At 35.9% G+C, this 20,392-nt stretch overlaps 1 protein-coding gene across 7 annotated transcripts in view; it reads left to right on the forward strand.

The window, feature by feature from the left end:
- The window catches only part of TBC1D12 (TBC1 domain family member 12), a 117,698-nt gene that overhangs the window by 33,819 nt on the left and 63,487 nt on the right, over window positions 1-20,392 (forward strand). For 3 of the 7 annotated variants that reach the window (XR_005793576.1, XM_040485912.1, XM_040485911.1), the window contains exon 2: window positions 2,050-2,173. The exons of 1 other annotated variant lie outside the window; for it this stretch is intronic. Coding sequence is in view for 2 of the 6 variants with exons in the window: in XM_040485912.1 (XP_040341846.1) it covers window positions 2,050-2,173 (124 nt within the window). In the remaining 4 variants the exon portion in view is untranslated. Of the gene's footprint in view, window positions 1-2,049; window positions 2,174-3,882; window positions 3,900-5,632; window positions 5,670-8,479; window positions 8,532-20,392 lie in introns of those variants that run through there. 3 more of the 7 variants (XM_040485914.1, XM_040485915.1, XM_040485916.1) reach the window with 3 other exon arrangements.

Below are 20,392 nucleotides of genomic sequence, written 5' to 3' on the forward strand. Positions count from 1 at the left end.
TGAGATCATGACCTGAGCTGAAGTCAGACACTTAACCGACTGAGCCAGCCGGGCGCCCCAAGATATCAAATATTTAAATTAATAGGCCATCCTTTGAGGCTTGAAATTGTATGTTATAAATATACCACTCCTCCAACCTAGATCTTATTTTTTTTTAACGTTTATTTTTGAGAGAAAAAAGCATGAGTGGGGGAGGAGCAGAAGGAGAGGCAGAGAGAATCCCAAGCAGGCTGCACACTGTCAGTGTGGAGCCTAATGCTGGGCTCGAACCCACAAACCATGAAATCATGACTTGAGCCAAAGTCAAATGTTTAACTGTCTGAGCCACCCAGACACCCCTCCAACCTAGATCTTATTAAGTGGAAAATTGAGTCACTCGATATTGTCCCTGAGATGAAACTTCCAGAGTACCCTAAGTAGAAATTACTGTACATTTTTGTCAGTTCACCTCCATGGCACACCCAAGAAAATGAGAGTGTCTCTTTAACTTATTATGGATTAATTACCCTACATTCTTTTGTAGGAGCTCATTTTTACCTTTCTAAACTTGAAGAATAGCTTTAACATTATGCTTTAAAATCTAAACTTCTTCTTATTACAATATTGTTTTTTAAATAACATATATGATGGTTTGTACATAAACCAAGTTATTTAGGACTTCAGATAATCTGTAACTATTACTGTATGTAAATTAAAATTTTTCTTAATGACTATTTATATCACAGCTTATAAAAAGGGTTCCTATTCAGTTGGATTCATCAGTACCTTTCTGAGGGTGCCCTGGTCATGCTTTATTGATGGATACATATATTAAATATCAGTCCTGCTTACGTGTACAAAATATAGTTAATTTGGTTGGTAAGTACCTGGAGATAGATAAAAATTTGATCCTTGTGCAGGTTTTCTTTAGACTTAAGTGAGAGATACACTTTCTTCCTTGGCTGTATATTGACTCTTTGGCAATAAGCTTTCTAGTACGTACCTGCCATAAGAAAACAATTTATATAAACCTGTATTATAGCAGTGGAGGATCATTAGATGACCTTTTATTGCAACAATAACAAATTGTTACTGAAAATAATTAGTATTTTCCCAACAATCTGTTTACAGGTTCTCTTTAACTTTTTTTTTTCTCAAATTCTTGACTTTTATTGTCAAGTACACATACAGTCAATTCTAGTATTCTTTGTAGTTGACTCAAAGCAGATGTTTCCATTTTATTTAAAGTTGTCATTTTCTACAGTTCCCAATTTGTTTATCTAGTATTTTTGTTGATGATTTTTCTAATATTTCTTTATAAGTCAGGTATTCTTAATTCAGCTTATTAGTCTAATAGTAGTGTAAGTAGTAGAGATACAGTAAAACCTTTGTTTACAAGCATAATTCATTCTGGAAACATGCTTGTAATCTAAAGCACTTGTATATCGATGTGAATTACAAGAACCATTGGCTCAGTGGTGGTCATTTGACATTCGATGTCACATACCACTCCTGTTGCAAGCCATCGCTCATTTATCAAGTTAAAATTTATTAGAAATGTTTGCTTGTCTTGTGGAACACTTGTAGAACAAGTTACTTGCAATCCAAGGTTTTATGGTAATTTCATTTGGGGTGCCTGGCTGGCTCAGTCAACCGAGCACGCAATCAAGAGATCTCAGGGTTGTGAGTTTGAGCCCTGCATTGGATGTAGAGATTACTTAAAAATAGAAAATCTTAAAAAAAATTTTTTTTCATTTAAAAGTATTTTGTATTTGTCTTGGGAATAAATATACTTCAAAAAAATTATTAAAGGGTGCCTGGGTGACTCAGTTGGTTAAGCGTGACATCAGCTCAGGTCATGATCTCGCAGTTAGGGAGTTTGAGCCCTGCATTTGGCTGTGTGCTGACAGCTCAGAGCCTGGAGCCTGCTTTAGATTCTGTGTCTCCCTCTCTCTCTGCCCTTTCCCCCATCCCCTCAAAAATAAACATTAAAAAAAATAAAAAATAAAAAAATATTAAGTAGTACCCTGGTTACAAAAAACACAATTCATGTAACTTTTTCTGTTTCAGAAACCTTTTTCCGAAAAGGACAAAGGAACTCAAATCAGTTGTCCATAGTGCTCCTGGTTGGAAATTATTTGGTAAAGTCCCTCCCAGAGAGAATCTTCAGAAAACTTCCAAAATCATTCAACAGGTAAGTACTAATATTGCCATGTGGTTTGTCTTAGCTTTTCAAGTATTTTTTTCTTGATAATCATTACATTTCATTTATATTTTCCTACATATAAAATTTGAGGATTATTGGCTATTTGTAGTAACCTTAAATCTTTTTACAAAACATGCACATATTTTCAGTTATGTTTTATGGTACAGTGATTTTTTTTTCGTACTTATTCCTTGGATAGCTTTTTGGTTTTTTGTTTTGTTTTTCTTCTTCGCTAAGCACTCTTACCACATATTCTGACTTCTAATTGAACATTGTGGTGTTTGCCAGTGGCACAGATTTTATGGATATAGGGAGATGTCAATTGATAAAACCATAGAAAGCAAAAACTGAGTAGATTTTGAGGTTGAACTTTGTCTTTGGTCACTTTTCTGGTGTTCTACCTAAACCAAGGACTTTGTGAAATAAGTGGGTGTGTAATCTGTTTCTAGTAACTTAGGAGCCAGTTCTTCTAATAGCTGTACTAATATCCCTATTCTGAAGTTCTTAAGAATTTCAGATCTCAGGCTTCTGGGTGGCTCAGTCACTTAAGCATCCAACTCTTGATCTCAGCTCAGGTCTTGACCTCAGGGTGGTAAGTTCAAACCTGGTGTTGGGCTTCACGCTGGCCATGAAGCCTACTTAAAAAAAAAAAAAAAAATTTTTTTTCAGATCTAATTTGTCTCCTGAACTAGTGTTTCATTAGTATTAGGAGATCAGTGAGGCTGGAAAGCAGTGAGACTGGATCAGTTGCAGACATTTTTAAGTTCCTAGAAGTTGTTGCTCAGAAGACGATATGTACGTAATACATTTCCTGTTTCCTCTTTCAGATTCAACACAACAAGTATGTATAAAAATTATTACATTAAGACAATAATCATCATTCAAATTGGAAAAAATATCTTCCATTAAGGATTTAATAGTATTCCTTTTATTGCTCAAAGAAAAACTGGTTTCCCAAGTAATATAAGAAAATAATTTTTAGATCTTTACAAACATTTGTTATAGTTAATTTTATTTACAGTTAAAATACTGACTAGTTTATATAGCTGCTGGGATTTGAAACCGTAGTTTGTGTTTTCCAAGCTGTGAGCCCAAGCACCCCATGTGCTGCAGCTTAGGCACAGCGAAACTGTGGCTGACTCCGTGATTACTCTACATCTGTTGGATACAGTGCAGACTGTTAGCTTGAGATTGTACACAGTTTCAACATTAAATGGCATCATATCTTTGTGAATCTGGTTTTTCTAAGACTGCTGTAATGAAAATCAGATACTGGGCAAAAATCAGTGTTTAACAGGAAATGAGCATGATCATGTCCAATCTGATTTCAAAGTTTGTGAAATGATACAGTGCACAACAAGCATACATTTCCAATTAGTAATTAATTGTGGTTATTTAAGTTTGAAAACCTTTTTTCCTTTAATTTATGTGTATTGTGTTTTCAAATGGCTACAAAGTGTTAGGACATAAATCCTTATTAAATTGTTAGACATACCTAGAATGATTTAAGTATTTCTGTTGGTTTAGGGGGAGCCATGAAAAAATTAATGGTACGCTAAGAGCACTGTTAACCAAGAAAGTTTGGAAATCTTTGCTATCTCGACATCTTAAATTTTAACTTTTTGTAAAGTCTGAAAGTAACTTCTCTTGTCTAGAGTTTTCCAGAAGACCAAGTTCGCCCTCTAGAGGCAAAACAGTGGTCTTGCTATTGAAGGTTTGTATTTTTGACTTTATGGTAGTTTACCTTAAATATGCATGTGCATACTTTTATCTTCATGTACGCAAACATTCTGCGATAGGTCTCTAAATAAATTACTGGTTGGATAATTATCTGTTTACTTATATGTTGTATACTTTTAGTCAGCTATTTTCATTTTGGAAAGCTAAGGTGTCATATTCTGTCTTTTTCATATGTATTCTGTGAAAATTTGATGAGTGGTTAGGAAAAGAACAACTTTTCATATGGGAAGAGGGAGTCGAGTTGAAATGCAGTTGCTCTCCTCTCTAGTCCTTTGTCTGGCTTTTTACAGATGCTAGCTGCTCCTTTTAACTTTTGACCTTTCCAGTGATGAGTAGGTACTATTGTGTATTTTGGTACCTTTTTAATGGTTGGTGGTTTTCTGGGAGGTATGGTGGGTCATGAAGTCTTTGTTCTTCATAATAAGAAAAATATGTGTCCACCCTCAAAATTTGTGTCTCCCATGTGATTGAACCTGTTTCTGCCTCTCCCTTTTTGCTTTCTCTTTCTCTCTTTCTCTGTATGTCCTTTACTCCCCATCTGTCTGAGTTTGCTGTCCTCTTCCCTGCAGTTGTCGTTTTCAAGGTGGGCATGATTTTCTTTATTGGTAACAGCACATTTATAACTTTGTGTCTCTGTTCCTGCTTGAAAACGTGTTTTCTCAGCCGTGACTTTTAAACTCTGTAAAACATGAATATAAAAATATATTTGAGACCCTTTACCATGTACTCCTTTTGAATGGATATTATATGTTTGGAGCCAGAAATCAAAAATGAAGATATCAGTAAAGCCATGAAGAATGTTAGGACACATCTTTCATGTTTTAAGGTAGGGCCTTATGCTATTCAGGCTGTAGAAAATGAAGGTAGCTAGTAATTGCAGTGTAAGAGTGCCTGAAAAAGTGAGTCAATGCTAAAAATTCAAAGGAAAAATACATTCCTTTGGGCTTTTTAAGCATTCCTTACTTGCTTTTTGAATGTGGCAAAATAGTAAGATTTATTGGGAGATTAAAATAGTAGTATTTCATAGTATATATATTTTTTAAAGCAGATATTCAGAAGGGAGTTGCTGTATTCTTGAGTATGAATGTTATTGGGCCAGAATTTTCTTTCTGGTAGAAAGACATCTATAAGATTATAAAGAAACTATATAGAAAAAGTAAAGGTTTGATTTACAAACTTTTTTTCTTCCTTAATAATTATACATGATTACATTCTTTATAAAACATAAATCATTATAGGAAGATATGTTTCATTTCCCTTCACATTTTTAGGCCTTTTAAAATTCTTTTTTTGTATGGAAGCACATATAATTATTTTTGTGTGTATATATTTATATATATATATGGTGTTATATATATTTTTATAACTCATTCCAAGAATAGAATGTCACTATATATATAATTTTTTTTGCCTTATTTAACTTCATATGTTTTGCACCTACAGCTTTTTAGAGATACATGAACTTCATAAGTGAAAGATATTTGTAGATTAAGTATTTTTTTTAAATTTTATTCTTCTAGTAAATTTATTAAAGGTCTGATCAATTTTAGTGCTTTTCCTGTTAACATAAAGCAACATAAAAATCATTTTAGGATACTAGCAAAGTCAAACTGACCCAAGTTTGGCATTTAACTTGAATCAGTTCCCAAATCACATGAATATTCATAATATTATTTTATGAGGATTATCACATGTGTTCTCTTGTAGGTGTGAAATTCCTGCTTGTGGCCTTTTGAACCTGTTGGTGAGCCATGTTAAAAATTGCATCTATTAATTATAAATAGTATTTCAGTTATATTGTGATTCAATTGACCTGTTTTTGGTTTTCCTAAATTAATAGGCCAAAGTTGGAATATAGCTACATAGCTTGTCTTATGACCTCCAAACTGCAAGTAAGAATGATTACAAATGAGCCATGTTATGTATAATTGTAACATGATTGCATAGTAAATTGAATATACCCCATTTATGTCAAACTGACAGTATTTTAGTAGAAAGTGACCTTTTGTTGCTAGACACTTTTATATTGGCATCTTTAAGGAGAAAATAAGATTGTAGTATTTAGATGATGATTCTAGTTTTTCATCACTCATGTCTTTTTCTGAGTGAAGTTTTAGTTGGATGGTTGAATCACTTTTATATAACTTTTGACAGGTCAGGGAAAAAGGTTTTAAGACACTAACGAATTTCTTAATCTGAGCATCTGAAAGTCTAAAAGAATAGGTTACTCTCCTCAGTTCAACCTTTGCCTTTGAAACGTTTTACTGCAGGAACAATAACATGGAAAGGACTAGAATATGTGAGCTTTGTGAGCAGTACTTAAATATATAACATTGTGAAAGTGTTAGAGCTTAATATTCTGGTTAATAATTTTATTGGTGTGTATAGCATTAGAATATTTGAAAACAATTTGTTGGCTTTAATTATGCTTAAACATAGATACCTTTGGTGTATAATTTGAGTAGTTCATAAAGTACCTATCTCCTTTGTGGTTAAATTGTAGAGGAACTGGACTATATGCAGAATTTATTTTTGAAAAATCCTTGAAATTGTTACACCCTTGTGTTTTATTTTCACCTTTATTTACCTAATGTAATGTCACCTTGAGAAGGTAGTGAATAACTACCTTTCCAGCTGCATGTATTATTTTATAGTTAATGATAAATTATTAGGTCTTTTTTATGTGTGAATAAATTGATTTTATAAAAGCTAATTTGTATGGTCTGAAAATTGAGAGAGGAATTCATAATAGCTCAGCCTCTGCTTCTTGGAGAGGAGAAAAGCATAAGCCCTAAGAGAGAAGCTTATGTTAGTTAAAGAAAATTAAAAGAATAAAAGCAGTAAGTTCTCACAAATTGAATAGGGTAGGATTTGGGGAAAATTTTTTTTCTATTATCAGAGAAATAGACTTGGGAAGAGGTTACAGTCTGTAAATACTGACTACCTGTTATTTGATTCCGTAAATACAGTTTGAATATCAAAGTTATATTAAAAGTTATACTCATTCTGTCTTTATGTCAGAATTGTATATTATGTTAGGCATCAAATTAGACTAAACAAAATTGTGCTAATAACTACCAAAATAAAGTTTACTGAGGCATTCCTGTATGCAAAAGGGCAATGAAATGTATTACCCCAAGGTTTCATTTAAGCTTGAATTATGGGGCAGATTTTATTTCTGCTAATTCACAGCTTCTGGAATAAAATTTAGAATCAGCCAAAACATCATAATTGGCTTTATCCTCTTTACTCCATGCATGATAGTTTCCCTAGCTCTTGGATCAAGTTGTTGTGTGAGAGAGCCTCTTTATCTTGGGTACACATGTAGAGATGTCCACATGGGGAGTTACTTCCATTTCTAAAGCATTATTTTGGCTGTCTATAAACTGTTCACAGCATACTGAAACATGAGGGTTTATTTGGCGATGCAGTTTTAACATTAACTCCTTTAGGAGAGGTGTTCTCACTGTCTACTGAAACTCAAAGTCAAGTCAGTTTATGTGTCAGGCTGTTTTGGTTTTCATGTTGTCTTTGGAAGAGAAGCTCCTATTTTATTGTTTCTTCTCCCCAGTTCCAGTATTTTTCTTCTTTAAGAAGCTATTCAGAGACTCCTGCCACCCTCCCTTTGAACCCATAGTCTGATCTTTTCTCACGTTTCCATCCTAGTACACCTTCCTTCTGGTAGAACCCTTTAGCTACAGAGCCCAAGGCATTAGAGTGTGGCAGAATACCATTCTGCCAGCTCTCACCATGTGACCTCATGTTAGCAAACTCTAAGCATTTTCTCTAGCAGAAATTGAAGAACAAAATTCTTGAACTGATTCTAGATTCTTCTCTAAAATTGGCTTTTATTTCAATACATACATAATTTATTTGACTTACATTGACTGTGTATAATACAATAGGTATGGTTCAGGCTCTTGGGATAGAAGTAAATATGAGTCCTAGCCTTTAAATTATTCCAGTATAACTGTGGGGGCGGGGGGAGGCAAAGCTTCCTCTGTAATTTTAATGATGTTGAGTGCTGTAGTAGAGTTGTGAACAAAGTATGAAGAGTATATATGAAAGAGTAATTAATTTTGCTCAGGGATGACCTAGGAATTGTGTTCTGAAGTGTAGTAGGTAGACAAGATGGGGAAAGCCATTCCAGAAAGAGGAAATTGAATGAGCAAGCAGGAATGCACAAGACTTGTTAATAGGCTAGTATATCCAGGATATAGGGTAGATTGTGAAAGGTCATTAGCCACCAGATTAGAGAGTTGGGTTTTATCCAAAATAATTTTAAATAAGGTACTGAGACATCAAACTCATACATTAGGAAAGTAATTCTGGAGGCATTATAGAAGCTAAATTAGAAAAGAGTGAGTTGGCAAACAAGGGCTTTAAGATTTATTTTAATAGTCTATGATTCTGGTTCCTAAATACAGTGGATTACCTAGAGAATGTACCAAGAATATAGCCCCATACATTGAGTTCCTAATGTCAGATTTGTGTTTTTCATTTCTTGTGTTTCTGGTTGGTTCCTTTTCAAATCTGCTATATCACTTTTTACAGTTTACAGTTCCCTGCTGAAATTTCAAGCTTGGCCTTTATCTCCTTAAACATAGTAAGTATAGTTGTTTCATAGCCTGTGTCTGATAACTCCAGTGTCTGGAAATTCTATAGGTCTGTTTGTATTGAAAATCATTTCTGCTAGTTTTTGTTAGATGCTGTTTTATCTCTGTGTGTGCCTAGTTACCTTTGCTTGGGTCCTGGATATAATATTTGAAGCACTGTATGTAAAAAACAATTTGAAGGCTAAGGTGGTATCATCCTTGAGAGATTTGAATTTATGTCTCTCAAGTACCTGATGGCACTAGCTATTTAGTTTTTTCATTCATCAAGACGAGGCAGAGTTCTGATCCAGTCTGTTTTGGACATTTTTCTTACTGAGTTGAAAAAGTTTTTTGATTGTTAAACCAACTTATTCCTGGGATTAACTCCCAATTAGCCACAGTTGTTACCCATTTGGTGTATTGCTGGATTTGGTTTACATATGTATTTCTTAAATTGATAAACTACTTTTTGAATAGTTTTGGATTCATAGCAAAATTGAGCAGAAAGTACAGAGAGTTCCTATATATGTCCTGTCCAGACACATGGCACAACCTCTCCCTCTGTTGACATCCTGTACCACAGTGTGGTACATTTGTTACATTCAGTGACTCTACACTGACCCATCATAATCACCCAAAGTTATAGTTTACATTAGGGTGTACTCTTGGTGTTGTATGTTCTATGGATTTTGACAGATGTGTAATGACATTATAGTAGCATATGGAATATTTTCACTGCCCTAAATCCTCTCTGCTCTGCCTGTTCATCCTAACCAGCACCCCAACCCCTTGGCAATCAGTTATCTTTTTATTGTCTCCATAGTTTTTCCTTTTCCAGAATGTCTTATGATTGGCATCATTCAGTATGCAGCCTTTTCAGTTTGGCTTCTGTCACTTAGCAATATGCATTTTAGTTTCCTTCATGTCTTTTCATTGCTCAGTAGCTCATTTCTTTTTAGTGCTGAATAATACTCAGTTGTGTGCATGTGCCATAGTTCATTTATCTATTGTCTGGATGTACCATAGTTCGTTTACTTACTGAAGGACATTTGGGTTGCTCCCAGGTTTTGGCAATAATGAATAAAGCTGCTGTAAAACATCCATGAGCAGGTTTTTTTTTTCTTTTTTTTTTTTTTAATGGGTATAAGTTTTCATTTCATTTGGGTAAATGCCAAGGATTCCGATTGCTGGATCAATATGGTAAGAGTTATGTTTAGTTTTGTAATAAACAGCCAAACTGTCTTCCAAAGTGGTTATACCATTTTGCATTCCCATCAGCAGTGAGTAAGAGTTCCTTTTGCTCCACATCCTCACCAGCATTTGGTGTTGTCGGTGTTTTGGATTTTGACCATTCTAGTAGGTGTGCGGTGGTATCTTACTGTTATTTTAACTTGTAATTCTCTAGTAGCATATGAGATGGAACATCTTTTCTTATGTTTACTTGTTATCTGTATATCTTCTTTAGTGAGGTATCTCTTGAGATCTTTTGCCATTTTTTAATTTGGTTGTTCATTTTATAACAATAAGAACAACTCAGTAGACAAATTTTAAGAGTTTTTTGTTTATTTTGGCTAAATATGCTGTCCTTTATCAGAGGTATCTTTTGCAAGCATTTCCTGCCAGTTAGTGGCTTGTCTTCTCATTCTCTTACATCATCTTTTACAGAGCAAAAGTTTTCATTTTAATAAAGCTTGCTTCTCAATGATTTCTTTCATGGATTGTGCTTTTGGTGTTATAGCAAAATAAAATCATTACCATGACTAAAGTCATTTACATTTTCTTCTGCCTTCTAGGGAGTTTTATAACTTTTTGTTTTACATTTATGTCAAGTTACTTTTTGTGAATAGTGGAAGGTCTGTGTCGAGATTCATTTTTTTGCATGTGGATATCCGGTTATTCACTGTTTGTTAAGAAGACTTTGTTTGATTGTGTTGCCTTTGCTCCTTTATCAAAGATTAGTCAACTATTTTTGTGGCACAATTTCTAGACTGTTTCTTCTGTCTCCTTGATCTGTCTCTGTCAATACCACACTATCTTGATTATTGTCACTTTCTTATAAGTCTTGAAGGCAGGTAGTATGAGTCTTCCAACTTTATTCTTCTTCAGTACTGAGTTTGCGATTCTGGGTCTTTTGCCTCTACATATAAACTTCAGAGTCACTTTGTTAATATCCACAAAATAACTTGCCAGGATTTTGAGTGAGATTGTGTTCAATTTGTAAATTTGGGAAGAATTGACATCTTGGCAATACTGACTCTTCCTAACTATAAACATGGCATATCTCCCCATTTACTTAGTTCTTCTTTGATATCTTTCATCAGAGTTTTGTAATTTTCCCCATGTACATCTTGTACATATTTTATTAGATTTATACCTAAGTATTTCATTTCCTTGGATACTAATGTGTTAATGTGTTTTAATTTTTAAATTCCATTTTTTTATTGCTAGAACATAGGGAAGCAATTGACTTTCATTGTATCCTACAACCTTGCTATAATCTCTTGTTCTAGGCATTGTCTATTCTTTCAGATTTTCTACAGTGATGATCTTTTAAAAATTTCATTAGTGGTTTCCCTAGAGTTTGCAATATGATTTTATTTCCTGCTAGTCCAAGTTCATTTTCAAGGAACACATACTATTTCACAAATAGTGCCAAGTACTTTATCATATAATCACATCCCTCCCTTCCATCCTTTGTATCCTTGCTGTAATTCATTTCATTTATATATGAGCATATATACTTAAAGATGTATGTGTATATACACACACAAATATACATATTTATAAATACAGATGTAATTGGATATGTCATTATTTTGAACAAGCTGTTATCTGTTAGATCAGTTAAGAATAATAAAAATAATAAATTTTTATAGTATTTTTTAATGTTTATTTTTAAGAGAGAGAGACACACAGAGCACAGTCGGGGGAGTGGCAGTGAGAGAGGGAGACACAGAATCCGAAGCAGGCTCCAGGCTCTGAGCTGTCAGCACAGAGCCCAACGTGGGGCTCGAACCCGTCAACCATGAGATTATAACCTGAGCCAAAGTCAAACGCTTAACCGACTGAGCCATCCAGACACCCCTAAAAATAATAATTTTTATTTTACCATTATATATTCCTTCCTGATGCTCTTCCTTTCTTTGTATACAAACAAGTTTCTGACCTATATCATTTTCCTCCTCTCTAAAGAGCATCTTTTAACATTTCTTGCAAGACAGAGCTTATTGATCACAAATTCCTTTAATTTTTGTTTGAAAAAGTCTTTATGTCTCTATTTCTTTAATTTCCTTTTGAAAGATCATTTAGCAGAATACAAAATTTAGGCCGTTGCATTTTTTGTTCCAACACTTTAAATATTTCTTTCTTCTTGCATGATTTCTAAGAAGTTGAATATAATTCTTTCCTTCTTTATAGGGAAAGAGGCTCCCCCCCCCCCCCCCCCCAGTGATTCTTTCAAGATTTTTTCTTTATATTTGGTTTTCTGTTGTTTAAATATGATCTGCCTATGTATAGTTTCTTACGCATTTATTCTGCTTGGTGATCTGTAGTGTGGTGTTGACATTAATTTGGGGAAATTCCTAGTTATCATTGTTTCAAATATTGCTTCTCCTTTTTTCTCTTCTCTCTTCTTTTGATATTCCCATTATACATATATTATATACCTTTTGTAGTTGTTCTGTAGTCCTTGGATATTCTGTTGAGTTTGTTTTTTCCAGTCTTTGTTTTTTTGTTTTTGTTTTTGTTTTTGTTTTTTGGTCAGTTTTGGAGGTTTCTATTAAGATATCCTCAGGCCCCGGGGCGTTTGGGTGGCTCAGTCGGTTGAGCATACGACTTTGGCTCAGGTCATGATTTCATGGTTTGTGAGTTCAAGCTCTGTATCGGGCTCTGTGCTGACAACTCAGAGCCTGGAGCTTGCTTGCTTCAGATAATGTGTCTCCCTCTCTCTCTGTCCCTCCCCTGCTTGTGCTCTGTCTCTCTCTCTCTCAAAAATAAATAAACATAAAAAGCAAAATCCTCAAGCCCGGATATTCTTTCCTCAGCTGAGTCCCATCTACTTATCAGCCTATTTAAAGCATTCTTCATTTCTGTTGTAGGGCTTTAAAAAATGTTTTTATCTCTAGCATTTCTTTTTCATTCTTTCTTAGAGTTTCCACTTCTCTTACATTGCCCATCTGTACTTGCATGTTGTCTACTTTTTTTCATTAATATCTTTACCATATTAATCATAGTATTTAAAAAGTCTTTGCCTACTGCTTCCAACATTCCTGCTATATCTGACTCTGGTTCTGATGCTGCTTCAGCTTCTTTAAATTGTTTTTTTGCCTTTTATTTTGCCTCATAATTTTTTGTTGCACAGTGGACACAATGTTCTAAGTAAAAGGAACTGTAGTAAATAGACCTTTAGTAATGTAATAGTAATATGGTTTGGGGAGGGAAAGTTCTATACTCTTAAGATTAATTAGTAGTCTTTTGGTGATCTGGTGTGTTTTTGGATTGTGAACTTGACCAGTACGTCTTAGTATCTGTCCCTGCTTAGGTGAGAGAAGATGGCCAGAGTGGGCTGGAGTTGGGTGTTTCCTTTCCCTTAGGTAAGTTAGGCTGTGGTAAGATAGTTTCTCCTGAAAACAGGCCTTGTTAAGGAAAACAGATGCTCTAGAGTATTTCAGAATAGTTCCTTTTCCCTGCTACTGCTAGAAGCCTGAGGGCATTTTTCTCTGATATTGACAGTGAGGACTTGGTAGAGTTCCTTTAGAGGTAAAACTCACAAAAGTATGTGAGATTGGGTCCTCTTGGAGTTTTAGTTCTTGCCCTGTCCACATTGAGCTTCCAGGAATTTTTCAATGACAGAATTATAGTTCATGTTTTCCAACTCTGGCATTTGTTCCCACAGAGGTTTTTGCTCATGGTTTTCTGTCACGTTTCTGTATATCCACCTATCTGTCTCCATATTTTGGTCACACTTTGCCCTGTGACCTGACTTCTCTGATGGCTCTAAGAAAAATCAATAATTTTTTTAGTTTGTTTGACTTTTTTATTTTTAGAATGGAGTGGCAGCTTCTAAGCCTCTTACATGCTGGACCAGAAACCACAAGTCAATTTGCTAATATGTTGTTATGGATTTTCATTTGAGATACTGGTCTATAATTTTTTTTTTTATGTTTATTTTTGAGAGAGAGAGACAGACAGAGCTGAAGTGGGGAAGGGGCAGAGAGAGAGAGACCTAGAATTCGAAGCAGGCTCCAGGCTCTGAGCTGTCAGTACAGAACTGACGTGGGGCTCCAACCCACGAGCTGCAAGATCATGACCTGAGCTGAAGTCAGATGCTTAACCAACTGAGCCCCCCCAGGTGCTCCTGTAATTTTCTTTTAACACTTTTGTTTGAATTTGGTTTTGGGATAATGCTGGCCATCATTGAATGCATTGAGAATGATTTTCCCTCCTATTATGAAAGAATTTGTGCAGAACTGATGTTATTTCTTCCTTAAATGTTTGATAGAATTTGCCAGTGAAATTATCAAAGGCAAAGTTGCTCAACCTCAGTGCTATCGACATTTTAGGCCTGGTAATTGTTGTGGGGACTTCCCTCTGTAATGTAGGATATTTACCACCATTCCAGCCTCTACCCACTAGATGCCAATAGCCACACTCCACGCCACCCCCCCCCCCCAAGTCGTGGCAACCAGAAGTGTGTAAATGTTGCCAGTGTTTGCTGGGGGCCAGAGTCGACTCTAGTTGAGAACCACTGACAGAAACCAAACATGAAGGTTTGTTGTTGTTGAATAAATTTTTAGATACAAATTTTTATAGGGGCACCTGGGTGGCTCAGTCAGTTAAGTGGCCCATTCTTGATTTCGGCTCAGGTCATGATCTCATGGTTCATGAGAATGAGCCCCATTTTGGGCAGACTTCACGCTGACAGAGCCTACTAGGATTCTCTCTCCCTCTCTCTCTGCCCCACTGCTGCTCATGCATGCATGTGCACTCTCTCTAAATAAATAAACTTAAAATATATATATGTATATATAAATTTTAATTGATATAGGGCTATGAAGTTTTTCTTTTTGAGTCAGTTTTGGTGCATGTCTTTCAAGAGATTTTTACATTTCATCTGTTGTTGAATTTGTTGGAATAAAATTGTTCATATTATTCTCTTATCCTTTTAATGTTTACTGGATATGTGATATGAATATGAATAGAGATTCTCTCTCTTACATTTCTGATTTTTGTAGTTTGTGTCTTCTCTTTTTTCTTGACTGGTTTTACCAGAAGTTTATCAATTGCGTGGATTTTTTTTTTTTTTTTTTTTAGTTTATTTATCTTGAGACAGAGACAGCACAAGCTGGGGAGAGGCAGAGAGAGAGGAAGAGAGAGAATCCCAAGCAGGCTTTGCACTGCCAGCACAGAGTTTAATGTGGGGCTCAAACTCATGAAACTGTGAGATCATGACCTAAGTTGAAACAAAGAGTTGGACGCTAAACTGACTGAGCCACCACCCAGGCTCTCCAATTGCACTGATTTTTTATTTTTTTTTTTTAATTTTTTTTTAACGTTTATTTATTTTTTTGGGACAGAGAGAGACAGAGCATGAACAGGGGAGGGGCAGAGAGAGAGGGAGACACAGAATCAGGAACAGGCTCCAGGCTCTGAGCCATCAGCCCAGAGCCTGACGCGGGGCTCGAACTCACGGACCGCGAGATCGTGACCTGGCTGAAGTCGGATGCTTAACCGACTGCGCCACCCAGGCGCCCCTGCACTGATTTTTTAAAAAAATGTATATTTATTTATTTTGAGAGAGAGAGGAAGAGAGAGAGAATGAGGGAGGACAGGGAGAGATATTTAAAATAAAGTTATTTACTTTAAAAAATCAGCGATGAGGCACCTGGGTGGCTAGGTTGAGTGTCTGACTCTTGATTTTGGCTCATATCATGATATCAGGGTCGTGGGGTCCAGCCCCTCATTGGGCTGCATGCTGAGCCTTAGAATCTGCTTCAGATTCCCTCTCTCTCCCTCTGCCCCCTCCCCGGCTCCCCGCTCATACATGCTCTAAAATAAAAGAAAATAAATACCTTTAGTTTCATAGATTTTTACCTCTTCTTTCTGTTTTTTATTTCATTTATTTCTGTTGTTCATTGTTTACTTCTTTGCTCTTGCTTTAGAGTTCTTTTTCTCTAAAATCTAGATGGATCATTGATTTTAGGGCTTTCATCCTTTTAATGAAAGTGTATGAAGCTATAAATTTTATTCTAGCCTTGCTTTAACTGTGTTCCACAGGTTTCATTATTTTCATTTTTCATTCCATTTAAAATGTTTTCTCTTTCTGTTATTTATTTTACTAATGATTATTTAGAAGTGTTTTTTTAATTTTCAGGTTTTTCAGAATTTGCCAGAAAAGTTTCTATAAATGATTTTTTTTTGTTGTTTTTTTGGTTTTTTTTTTTTATATATGAAATTTATTGTCAAATTGGTTTCCATACAACACCCAGTGCTCATCCCAAAAGGTGCCCTCCTCAATACCCATCACCCACCCTCTCCTCCCTCCCACCCCCCATCAACCCTCAGTTTGCTCTCAGTTCTCAACAGTCTCTTATGCTTTGGCTCTCTCCCACTCTAACCTCTTTTTTTTTTTTTTTTTTTCCCTTCCCCTCCCCCATGGGTTCCTGTTAAGTTTCTCAGGATCCACATAAGAGTGAAACCATATGGTATCTGTCTTTCTCTGTATGGCTTATTTCACTTAGCATCACACTCTCCAGTTCCATCCACGTTGCTACAAAAGGCCATATTTCATTTTTTCTCATTGCCACGTAGTATTCCATAGTGTATATAAACCACAATTTCTTTATCCATTCATCAGTTGATGGACATTTCGGCTCTTTCCATAATTTGGCTATTGTTGAGAGTGCTGCTATGAACATTGGGGTACAAGTGCCCCTATGCATCAGTACTCCTGTGTCCCTTGGATAAATTCCTAGCAGTGCTATTGCTGGGTCATAGGGTAGGTCTATTTTTAATTTTCTGAGGAACCTCCACACTGCTTTCCAGAGCGGCTGCACCAATTTGCATTCCCACCAACAGTGCAAGAGGGTTCCCGTTTCTCCACATCCTCTCCAGCATCTATAGTCTCCTGATTTGTTCATTTTGGCCACTCTGACTGGCGTGAGGTGATATCTGAGTGTGGTTTTGATTTGTATTTCCCTGATAAGGAGCGACGCTGAACATCTTTTCATGTGCCTGTTGGCCATCCGGATGTCTTCTTTAGAGAAGTGTCTATTCATGTTTTCTGCCCATTTCTTCACTGGGTTATTTGCTTTTCGGGTGTGGAGTTTGGTGAGCTCTTTATAGATTTTGGATACTAGCCCTTTGTCCGATATGTCATTTGCAAATATCTTTTCCCATTCCATTGGTTGCCTTTTAGTTTTGTTGTATAAATGATTTTTAATTTAATTCCATTATGGTCATAAAATATACATTATGCAATTACAGTCCTTTTCAATTAGAGACTTGTTTTGTTTTGTTTTTTACTTTTTTCCCCCCAATGTTTATTTTTGAGAGACAGAGTATGAGTGGGGGAGGGGCAGAGAAGGAGACACAGAATCCAAAGCAGACTCCAGGCTCTGAGCTGTCAGCACAGAGCCCGATGCCGCGCTTGAAACTGCAAACCATGAGATCATGACCTGAGCCGAAGTCGGACGCTCAACCCAACTGAGCCACCTAGGCACACTGAGACTTGTTTTATGCCCAGGACATAGCTTGTCTTAGTGAATATTCCTTGTGCACTTGAGAAGATTGTGTATTCTGAAGACACTGGGGGAGCATTCTATAAATGTCAGTTAGGTCATGTTGGAAGATAGTGTTGTTTGAGGGGCGCCTGGGTGGCTCAGTCGGTTAAGCACCCGACTTCAGCTCAGGTCATGATTTTGCCGTCTGTGAGTTCGAGTCCCGCGTCGGGCTCTGTGCCCACAGCTCAGAGCCTGGAGCCTGCTTCAGATTCTGTCTCCCTCTCTCTCTGACCCTCCCCCGTTCATGCTGTGTAGCTCTCTGTCTCAAAAATAAGTAAACGTTAAAAAAAAAAAAAAAAAAAGATAGTGTTGTTTGAGTCCTGTATAATTTTGCTGATTTTGTTTGTTCTATGAATTACTGAGACAGTAGTAATAAAATCTCCACCATAATCTACTTCTCTGTTTCTCCTTTTGCTCCATGTGTTTTGAAGCTTTGTTTTTGTCTTCTTGATGAATCAACCTATTAAATATTTGTCTGACTTTGGCCACTGCAGCTTGCTTTCAGTTAGTGTTTGCATGATATTTGTTTTTCTATCCTTTTTCTTTTTATTGATCTTTATATTTAAAGTGGGTTTCGTATATAACATATATTTAAATCTTTTGTATACTGTCTGGTAAGTTTTGCTTTTTATAAATGAGTGTCATTTAATGTCGTTATCGATGTGACTCTTTTTTGAATTTACCATTTTGCTATTTCTTTTCAAATTGTTCCATCTGGTCTTTGTTTCTTTTTTTCTTTTTTCCTGCCTTCTTTTGGATTAAGTGAGTATTTTTAGTACTCCAGTTTCTTTCCATTAGTTTATTACATATACTTTTGTTTTAGATTTTCAGTGGTTGACTTGACAGTTCTCAAATGTTTTAATTTCACAACGCCTTTGGATTTGTACTTATTAGTAAGACCTCAAAGACTTTTTGCTTCAGGTGATTATCAGTTCTTATACCCAAAATTAAAACTGAAATGAAGTATTTATTCATTTAAAATAATGATAATAAAGTCATTACATGGTAGTGTAAGTAACATGGTAACTCTGTTTTACAAGTATGTTAAAACTAGTGGGAAGAGTGACATTATTTTACATTTTTTTCATATCTCTTCGAAGTCTGGTTTAATAAAGAAGGCTGGCTGCTTTCAATTTCTTGCTATATGTTATTTTAGATTACATCTGTGAAGAAATCTGGCTTCAAACAGAAAATGAGACAGTGTTAAAAAACAAAATTCAGCCGATCTAATTGGCGTTATTTAAGTGATTTATGAATTGAATAGCATCCCATTCAGCAAGTAGAGGGGAACTCTGAGGAGTTGTATAAAAATGGAGGGTTTTTATAGGAAAGAGAGTAGTGGGTCAAGATGTTATTAGCAAAAGAAAAGAAAGGATTGTTTTAGGCCTGGTTGCCTTTCTATAGGGAAGACCCCTTAAGGGGTCTTATCATGCAGATTACTTCATCTTCCTTTAGGGAAATGGTGAGGGCCCATGTGACAGATTACCTCTCTGGTGCTGAGCAGAAAATTCCTGACCAATATACTAAGTTTCTGGGGCAGGTGGAAACGGTAGTCAGGTTAGGTCAAGTCATTGAGTGGCCTGAGTGACTCCATTTTGGGCCTGTGGTTTTCTTTTTAACAACTGTAAAGGGAGGAGCATTTTAATAGCCTTTTCAGATAATTGTGGATATTCTTTGGTACATTCAGACGCATCAAGTGGTAGTTTCTTAAAGGTAAGTTATATTGTGGAACCTGAAACTTTATAACTCTGTTACATTAAAATCCATTGGTCTCTCTTGCACTTTGGATGTTTTTCTCTGTGTGTGGTTTCATAATATCACACATTGATCATTTGGAAGATACTGGTTTATTATATTGCAGATCATTTCAATGTTGTAACATTTTCTTATACAGTTTTTAACAATTACAGTAATATCACCACTGATTTCATCTGAAAATTTTATTGGAAACTGTCAAACAGCTGGTGGCATTTACAGGTTTTGCAGAATTTTAGTTTGACTTGAAAGGTTGACTTATATTGTTGGCAATAATTACTTTCAGTTGCTTTCCTTGAAATCACTAGATCACTTTATCCTTTTTTGTTTGTTTTAATAAACTTTGTCGGAATTGCTTTAGATTTACAGAAGGTTGAAAAGAAAGTACAGAGAATTCCTATATAGTCATTAATTTTTCATTAATGCTAATATTACTTGCATTATTCTGGACTTTTGTCAAAACTAAGAAACTAACATTGGTATACTGCTGTTAACTAAACTCCAGACTTCATTTGGATTTCACCAGTTTTTCTACTTATGTCCCTTTACTGTTTCAGGATCCAATTCAGAATACTACATTGTATTTTGTTATAATGTTTCTATGTCTTTTTGCCCTTTGACAGTTTCTCAACCTTTCCTTGTTTTTATGCCCTTGACGCTTTTGAGGAGGTCAGATATTTTCACGTATGTTGCTAAAAGAAAAACTCCACTATTTTTTTTCTACCCTCAATATTTCTGACACCAGCTGTGTAGGATTTTTCCCCTATTCTGACCAATTTTTTGATGCCGGCTGGGTGTCTTACAATTCAGTTCAATTCTGACACTATTTACCTGGAGTGAGGGTCAGATTCCACAGGTTAAGAGCTCAGCCCTACAAGACAGCCTCTCACTTTTTTTTTAATTAAAATTTTTTTAATGTTTTCATTTATTTTAGAGAGAGAGAGACAGAGACAGAGTGTGAGTGGGAGAGGGGCAGAGCGAGACAGACACAGAATCTGAAGCAGGCTCCAGGCTCTGAGCTGTCAGCACAGAGCCCGACACAGGGCTTGAACTCACAGGTGGTGAGATCATAACCTGAGCTGAAGTTGGATGCTCAACTGACTGAGCCACCCAGGTGCCCCTTTTTTAAATTTTTTTTAATGTTTATTTTTGAGAGAGAGACAGACAGCTGGAGTTGGGGGGGTGGGAGGGGGAACGGGACAGAGAGGGAAATACAGAATCCAAAGCAGGCTCCAGGCTCTGAGCTGACAGCACCAGAGCCTGACATGTTACAGAAACTGGTCTGGATCACCAAGCAGAAGAACCAAGAGACACTTGGAGATCTTGGAAGGCAGGAG

The sequence above is a fragment of the Herpailurus yagouaroundi genome, unplaced genomic scaffold (genome assembly GCF_014898765.1).
Source record: "Herpailurus yagouaroundi ecotype Mexico unplaced genomic scaffold, PumYag 163, whole genome shotgun sequence".
Classification (NCBI taxonomy): Eukaryota; Metazoa; Chordata; class Mammalia; order Carnivora; family Felidae; genus Herpailurus; species Herpailurus yagouaroundi.